Raw genomic sequence first — 9220 nt, 5'->3', positions numbered from 1 at the left:
AAAAGCTTAAAAAATTAGTTGATAACAAATTTTATCACACCTTAAAGGACAAAATAGTAATTTCATAATGAGGGTTTAAAATATAATAATGATAATAATGAGGGTTTACTTTAAAGGACAAAATAGTTATTTCATAGCTCCAAATGTCCTATAAGTCTTTTAATATAAAAGTAGTACTAAATGTCTTTAATTTTTTTTCCCCAACTATATTTGGCAATTTCACCATGTGTTTATATGACTTGATATTATGCCAATTGAGAGAGAAAAATTACAAATTTCCAAAACTTAAATGTATAAATTGAAGAGTGAAATAGAAAATGAGAAAACCTTTGGGGGAAAAATTTAAAGATTATGGCACAAAGAAATACACACTTAAAAGCTAATACATCAATACTTTGAAGTAACTACCAAAAGAAAGATAAGCCAAAAAGCAATGAAATGAAGGCTTGTAAGCAACAAAAATAATCCTTTTGCGTGTGACCTTATTCATTCATTACCATTACCATCTTCAAAACACAAACAAAATCCCTCTACTCGTCGGATTGTTGAGATTTTAGTTTACATTGTTGTCTTTCGAGATCTTCAACTTAAAGGGCTTCCGTCTGACATGTCGTCAAAATTTGGTCATTTCTGGAGAACCTTGCTAAGTCAACTTTTTCATAAGAGAGACACTTCTGCCCCGGATGGTGGCTTCTGTTGTCGTCGGGTATCTGAGCCACCACAGACCTCCTCCATCGACATGGTTCTGTTTGGGTTCCGTGGTTCCACAACTTATACGTCGTCTCTCCTTAGACTTTATTGTTCCAGGTTAGTTAAAATTGTCTCATCAGACATTTTATATCATAATATATATTAGCTCAATATAATTTTTATTTTGACGTTCTATAATTTGGATTAAGTTTCAATTTCATCGTTATAATTTAATTAAGAATTGAGTTTTAATTTCAATTTTGTCTCGTTGAATTTTAAGAGAATTTCAATTCGGTTTCAAGGGTATGAACATATTTTCAATTTTCTTTAGAAAAAAAGCTTACTTTCGATTATAGTTTGGTTAAACTTAACAAGTCATCTCTAACTCATGTTTTAAAATCCATATATTTTTTCCTACCAGATTACCATATTATCAACTAACATTGTTACACAAATAAGATAAGTACCCATGATTTAAAAAAAATGTCAATACAGTAACAATAGCTGGGGACGATTTGTTTGACTAAATCATAAGGATCAAATTAAAATTTTTTAAATTGTAGGGACTAAATTAAAATTAAACTTAACGATCAAATTGACACTTTGTCGAAAGTATATGTTAGTTTGTAATTTAACCAGCTATTATGCTAATTTTCAAAATAATATTTGCAAATATTTGATCTCTCAAGGCTAATTTTCCCCTTTGTTTTTAATTGCTAGGATGAGACATAGCCAGGAAAAGGATCAGCCATCAACTTCAACATTTTTCTTCTTCCCTGGTTGGTAAGTAGTCAAACATTCAAAATTATTGAAAATTATGAAAAATCAAATTTTTGTTTTTTTGTTTTTTTTTCTCTTGAATTGCATTTTCATTATTTTTTATTTTTATTCTTCTGGATTTAATGAATTTAGGGCAAAATGGATGTTTGGCTCCTTATTGTCCCTCTTGGTACCCAGTTGGAATGAATTGAAAACTCTTGAAGGTATATTTCCAATATTTGTTTCTTAAAATAATATATTTTTTTCTTTTTTAATTCCCTTATAAAGAACATATTAGGGATATTAGTGTAACAATTTTTACCTAATGATTTTGTTTTTAGTTTCTATTTTTAAAAGTTATATATTTTTTTATTTTTTAATTATGATTTTCACATATTTTAAAGAAATATTTAAGCTTTTTGTCAAGTTCTAAAAATAAAAATTATTTTTTTTAGTTTCTAAAAGGGAAATTATTACAAGATATAGCAAAATTTTAGAACTACTGATAGACTTTTATTAGTGTCTATCAGTTTCTATTGATTCATTTTTCTATATTTAAAAACAACACTCTCTAAAACATCTTTGTTACTAGAAGTAGATAGCCAAACATAAAATTAATAGGTAAAAAGTACCGTTTATAAAAAAATTAAAAAAAAACTTAATTTTAAAAACTAAAAAGTTGAAAATTAAATGGTGATCCAACATTGATCATTGAGTTAAGGAAAGACTTATCTCCCAAATATATTATATAGCATGTCAATTAAATCAATAACCACTACAAGAAAAATGAGCTCCTTCAACGCCTAAATCGATCGTCGGGAGAAAAGGTGTCTCCCGACGACGTAAAACGGTTTTTTTTTATCAAACTCTCGACGACCCATATCGTTGGGAGAGCCCCCGACGCATTTTCCACCATCTACCGACGAATTGTAACGTCGAGAGAAGTTCGATTTCTTGTAGTGAGCCACCCCTTTATATATATATATATATATATTAATTATAGTCAAGATCGATATTAAAAAAGATCACTTTTTTAAAAGTGTGAAATTAAAGAAAAATAGAAAACTCAACTACAAAATTGTAAAAATATACTTTTACGATTAATCTTTTAGTTGATATCGAACAATAAATTGATATCTAATTGACATTCAATGTTTAGATGAAGCTGAAATGGTAATCGAAGAGGCCGAAAATGTAGCAAAAGTAGTAGAAGAGGTAGCAGAACTAACAGAGAAGGTATCAGCAGAAATTGCTGAAAAGCTTCCTGAGAAGAGTAAACTCAAAGAGGCAGCTCAAGTTGTAGAAAATTATTCCAAGGAAGTTGCCCATGATGCTCACCTAACACAAGATATCCTCCATAAGGTTTACATCTATACAATTTTATTTTTCATATAACGCATTAGAAACATCATTAATTCGTTGCGACGAGAAGGTTTCTTCGACGTTTGATACGAGTTTTTTTTTTTGTCATTAGTGACGAGTTCTTACGACGAAACAAGATATATTTAGAAATTTTTCTTTTGTTAGTAGAGATATTATTTGTTGTAGTGAGATTATTAATATCTTAATCATTTAGTGATGCTCGAGTCTATTTTTTTTGTAAGAAGTTTCAAATAACATTGTCATTCGCTTGATCAATCTTAATCGTTTTTGTAGGAGTGTTCAAAAAAGCTCGATAATTCAAAAAAAAACCAATCAACTCAACTCAACCCGTTCGGTTTGAGTTGAGTTATACTCTTTTGAATTGGATTGGGTTCAAATAAATGAAAATTTTATAGGTTGGGTTAGTTCATAGGTTACCTAAAATAATCCAAACCCACCTGAACCAACCCCAACTTATTATTAACTTTAAAATGTATTTTTTTTTTTGGTTATGTACAATTAGATATACATATATTTATTTTAGTTTTATTTAATTTTATCAGTTTTTTTGGATAATTTATTCTTCAACAACTCTTAAAAATAGTTTTTTTTTTTTGCACTTTGAAAAATGTTATATATTATATAAATTAAAATTGAGTTGTTAATCTTAATTCATATATGAAAATAGTTAAATCGATTTTTTTACGTATTGACATTTTACTTTCTTTTATTAAAAAATAAATTAATTAATGATCCGACTAACTCGAACCCAACCCAACCCAAATGTTTCATGGTTGGGTTGGGTTCATTTTTTAATGAGGTTATTTAGATGAAAGAAATTTACAATCCGAACAATTGAGTTGGATCTAAAAAGTTCTTCAACCCAACCCACGACATCCCTATACAGTTTTGTTATTAAATATATAATGAGTTACTATTGTGTGACCTTCATTTAACTTTTAATATGTTAATTTAGAAAAATATAATATATCAAATTCTATGTTAATTTAGAAAAATTTAATATATTAAATTCAAACATATATTATTTTTAAATTTTGTGCTTAGTCCTTTATTTTTAGATTTATTTCATTTTTTTCTCTCTAGAATCAAGTATTTATTTTAGTTTAGATATGTTTTTTTTAAGTTCTATCATGTGGAGCCACGGATTCGACCCACTTTTTAAATTGAAACTTCCAACTTTTTTTTAATTATTATTATCATTTCTACTTTTAATATTTTGTTGTGACTTTAATAATTAAAATATATTTTTAATTCCACAACTATTTTATTTTTTTCTTTTTCTCTCTTTTTGTTGTAGGTGGAAGAGTGGAAGCAAAAGCTAGATACGTCGGAGACAATTGTGAATGAACAAATTAAGAAGAAATAAGGCAAATTAAAGCAAACAAGTGAAAATGTATTTAATTATAAAGAACAATATAGCATGTAAAAATTCTTTTCTCAAACAAATTATATATATATATATATATGGTTGAATCAGAATTTTGACATTTAAGTGAGTATGGAATCTATTACATCATGCTTAAATGTCAATGGTTGGATAACCGTCATTAAATTGGATAAAAAGTAAGATTGTTTTTAAATATAGAAAAAAATGAGTCAATTTATTTACCAATATAATAAAATGTCATTGTCTATCAGTGATAGACAATGATAGATATCTATCTCTGTCAGTGTTAGATATTAATGGATGTTTATCTATGTCTATCAATGTTTACCATTGATAGACAATGATATTTTGTTATATTTGAAAATATTTCTAACAGTTTTTCTATTTAAAATAATTACGTTTTAATATAACAAGTTTGTTAATAAATATGTCATGTTGTTATTTTTCAATCCTAATATTATCGATATAAACATAATCTAATGGATATAGCCATCAACACAAAGTTAGTAGTAAAGTTGATGTGGGAAAAAGAGAAATCAATCAAACTGGTAGGAAATCAAACAAACTTGTATGTAAAAATATTTTTGAGAAAAAACACCTTTATTGACACAAAAATATGTAAGTTCCGACAAAACTTTGAGATTCCATTTTTTTAAATTAGTTCATAGTATTTTATAGTCATTGTTTATATTAATTTAACATTAATAAAATCACTTTTATCATGTAAAAAATCAAACTTATACATAAAAATACTTTTGAGAAAAAAACTGTCAGACACATGAGTGTTTTATTTTAAAAAGTTTTTTATCAAAAGTGATAAAATAAAAACGATTTAACTAGAAATGTCCACTACTACAAAACTTGGTTTTAATGTCAGTTTAAAACTAATATTATAGGAGTATAATGTTGATTGAAAACTGACATGGAAGATCATGTTATAAAAGGTTTTTAATGTCAGTTTAAAACCGACATTATAGATTACCAAGATTTCAATGCCAAATATCTTCCGTGTCAGTTTTCGATCGACATTAAATACTATCTTCAATGTCGGTTTTCAACTGACATTGAACATAATTTTTAATGTCGATTTTTTACCTAATCTTTTCAATAATTGTCTGATACTAAATGTCTATCATTGTTTTATTATTGAAAAAATAAAAAGTGTATATATATATTTTGCTTAGGCACGTTTAAATCTTAATTACTTTCACAAAAGAGGAATTGGATGATAATTTAACTCTAAAATGAAGATAAAATATATTTTTCATCTATATTAACTCCATAAGGGTTAGACAGCAAATCCCCACATATCAATCATGAAGTATATATATATATTCTACATTGAACAAGTAGATTATACAAACAAAGTTGCACACAAGAATAGAATTCAAAATAAATGAATTTAATGTTGTCCTCGTGCTACTTTATTTTCAAGCCAAAGGATGCTACAATGCATATCAGATATGTAGCTCCATGAATCTAAACTATAACATTCTAGGTTCATTTAAAAAAAAAATTAGAACTTTCAACAATGTTTGTTGAAAATTAGCCAAAGCTTGTTGCATAGCCAAAGCTTGTCGTGAAGTCAAGTAATCCAATGTTTTTGCTGAGTTATACGAGTCCTTTCCAAACGACTTTCGATTCTCATAAAATCTATGCTTGTGAATAAAGCAGAAAGAAACCCATCTAAATTGGTATAAACTCTTCCAAGACTTTTAGTAAATCTTTTGTAGTCCATCCCACTGTTTTTCCATGTTTCGATCTGCCTTTTGACAAGGATGAGATTATAAGGATTTAAACATAAGCAAAAAATTAAGGAATTTCATAGCATAAAATAACAAATATGTAAACTAAAAGTAACAAACACCTGCTGAGAAGTACTGAAGCTAGCTAGATCAAAAGAGATAATCTCAAATTCTCAAACAATTTCAAATAAACAAATGCATGGAAAATAAATTCAGATTTGTTCTAAGAACAATAGACAAAAATTCAGAAATGCATCCAAGCTAGCTCATAACGCTTATTTATTTAAAGTGATTTAATGGTTAAGTGGCACTTAAATAATACTAACTGAAAATAATAGTTAGTAACAGAATAAAAAAAAAAATGCTTTGGAAACAGTAAAACTGGTGCATCTTTGTTATTCAATGCCAACTTCTACGTTGAAATTTCAGACACTGACATCCTATATGAAGAACATCAAAATATGGAGTTTTTCACTAGCAAGGATATGATTTAACAACAAATTTATAAATGTCAGTTCCACATCCAACCAGAATAGGGTGCCAACAAAACAAGATCAGTCCAAATGATATCCTTCAAAATTGAATATTCTTTTGAAAGACCATCTAATTTCCAAACTTTAGGCATTGCTTTAGGTTCCACATTTCATGGAGCTCATTCTTGCACCGTCTTTGAGACCATACCTGACATATTTTTTCAGACATCATCCTACTTCCATCTATTGTATCAAAGTTATAATGGGAATCAAAGCTACGACTTAAGGATGAGAACATTCAATTTCAAACCTGCACATAATGAGAACTTTGATGAGCTTGCACAATTATTCTGTCCTCTGCCTCAACGATATGTGAAAAATAAACAACTTAGTGGTGGAGCATAGGGATGGGTTGAAAATAGATCTAAACGGCATGAGCGAGAAAGAGAGAAACATAAACATAGAATCTCACAATCGACGACAGCACTTTACGACAACAGGCAACGGCATACGGAGAATGGCAACAGCTAAGGTGTGACTAGGCGAGTTTTGAGAGATAGAGACGACGTGAGAGAGAATCAATAACAGAAATAAAATGAAGAATAACAAAAGAATCGACCAAAGCCTTACCGAAAAGCGGCGACATAGCACCTAGATGACGCCGATGGCACGAGGCGGAGCCCAACGGTGGGAACTCATGGGCCTGGTCTGCATAAGAGTGAGAGAGGGAGATGGTGAAGAAGAAGGAAATAATAAGTTTGGAATAAAAATATAACTTAATAGATGCAAATGGAGGGAAACGAAATTTGAGAGGGTGGCCAAAACTAAGGAAGGAAGGAAAATAAAATAAAATAAAATAAAAAATGAAGATATAAAAATGGTTTGGAATTAAAAAAAGAGGGTCACCTACAAAGTGACATTGTAGGTATGGCTACAATTTTTTTTATTTTTTTTAAGAAACCAACATTGTATATCCGTTTTTAGTTTTTTGATTAGTGTTCAAATTTTTCCTTATTTATAAAATGTTTAACTTAAAACCTAATAAATGACCTATATTTCATTAATGTTCAAGTTTTTCCTTATTTATAAGAATGTCTAACTTCCTAAAAAAAAATTACAATAAGATTAGTGTCAAATTACCATTTAATCCCCAACAATAAATTAATTACACAATTTCTAAAATAAGAAAGAGAAAAGGGTTTTAAATGTGTACGTTTTTTTTAAATATATTAAATCATAATATTTTTCAAATACCCACAACTTTTCATATTCTTCAATTTCTCTCTTAAAACCCTCATATATATAGGGATATATCGTGTGTGTGTATATATGTATATTACATATATGTACAAAACCCTTTTATTGTGATATATGTATTTTTCTACAAAACCCTCATATATATATATGTGTATATATTATATATATATACTTTTATTGTGATATATGTATTTTTTCTTTTTCTTTTTTTTCTTTTTTTTTTTTTTTATAGTTTTTGTAGAAAATTTAATATATATCATGATATATGTTTCGTTTATTTGATATACATGAGACATTTTTTTTTTTATTTAGACATCATGTACTATGATATATACAAATTTGTTGAGATTTCAGACTACGTAAATGGTATTGATGATATATATATTGTGATGTAAATGAAGATATATACTGTGATTATGTCGAACATTAAGCCAATATGTGGTTTATAGACCGTCATATGTTTCATATATTGGTTTATATTGTGATGTACCTCAAGTTTTGAGTGAAACTCTAATTTATATACTATGTTAAATTTCATATATTGATTAGGATATTTTTAAATACTTAACAAAATGTTCTAAGATATATTTAAAATAACCAAGAATTTCATTAAATGTATTTTCTCTCTCCAATTAAGCAAAAGCAATAAAATCTCAACAAAAAAATGCATTTTCTCTCTCCAATTAAACAAAATGAATAAAATCTTAACAAAGAAATACATTTTCTCTCTCCTACACATTCTATCTCCAAACACAGAATATGAACTCAACTCAGTATGCTAAACACTCCTAAAAGTGCTCAATAATATATTAGATGCAAAATTAATTTTTAGATTACCTTTTAATTTTTAGCATTTATAAATAGAAATTTATTGGATACAAAATTAAAATTTTAGGAACATATTAGACACAAAAATCAATAATTAAAGGCCTATTAGATAATTAAAAAGTTTAGGTTTTATACAAAAACACAAATCTTGATGTGAAATTCTAAATTCGCCAAATACTCAAAAGAATAAAAAGAAGTAGTTTTTCATATCTTAAAAGATGGAAATGAAAGAGGTTGAAAACAAATTAACTAACACTACAAGAATTTTGGGCTTTAATGTTGGTCTAAAACTAACATTAAAAGCTTTAATGTCGGTTGACAACCAACATTGAAGATCGTGTTATAAAAGGTCTTTAATGTCGGTTGTCTTTAATGTTGGTTATTAAACCAACATTGTACACCATCTTCAATGTCGGTTTAAAACCGACATTAAAGACAACTGACATTAAAAACATTTTATAACACGATCTTTCGTGTCAATTGTCAACCGATATTAAAGTCCAGAATTATTGTCCATTTTTTTTTAATTATTGTCTGTTTTTTTTTTTAAATATCGTTGTCCAATCATTTTTTAATATTCGTCAAAAAGTTAAAAACAAGATGTCCCTAAAACAAAAGCAATCAACCTGTACATGTACAAAATAAATTCTTAATTGCTTTCGAGGGATAAAATACTTCAATCAAATGAAATCACAAAA

At 27.6% G+C, this 9220-nt stretch overlaps 1 protein-coding gene across 1 annotated transcript; it reads left to right on the top strand.

Moving 5' to 3' along the window:
• Positions 1–512: 512 nt before the first annotated feature.
• Positions 513–4300, top strand: LOC120078589 (uncharacterized). The gene is made up of 5 exons (XM_039032875.2): positions 513–807; positions 1411–1473; positions 1603–1673; positions 2609–2811; positions 4130–4300. Exons 1-5 carry the CDS (start codon positions 608–610, stop codon positions 4196–4198), a joined length of 606 nt encoding a protein of 201 aa, XP_038888803.1. The 5' UTR covers positions 513–607; the 3' UTR covers positions 4199–4300.
• Positions 4301–9220: the final 4920 nt, after the last annotated feature.

The sequence above is a fragment of the Benincasa hispida genome, chromosome 5 (assembly GCF_027475165.1).
Source record: "Benincasa hispida cultivar pf3 chromosome 5, pf3_genome.v1.1, whole genome shotgun sequence".
NCBI lineage: Eukaryota > Viridiplantae > Streptophyta > Magnoliopsida > Cucurbitales > Cucurbitaceae > Benincasa > Benincasa hispida.
This window is presented reverse-complemented; position numbering and strand designations above follow the sequence as displayed.

Coding starts and splice junctions, on each gene's coding strand:
- LOC120078589 (XM_039032875.2), top strand. CDS start 608: ATGTCGTCAAAATTTGGTCATTTCTGGAGAACCTTGCTAAGTCAACTT. Junction 1,474..1,602: donor TTTTTCTTCTTCCCTGGTTG/GTAAGTAGTCAA, acceptor TAATGAATTTAG/GGCAAAATGGATGTTTGGCT. Junction 2,812..4,129: donor CACAAGATATCCTCCATAAG/GTTTACATCTAT, acceptor TTTTTGTTGTAG/GTGGAAGAGTGGAAGCAAAA.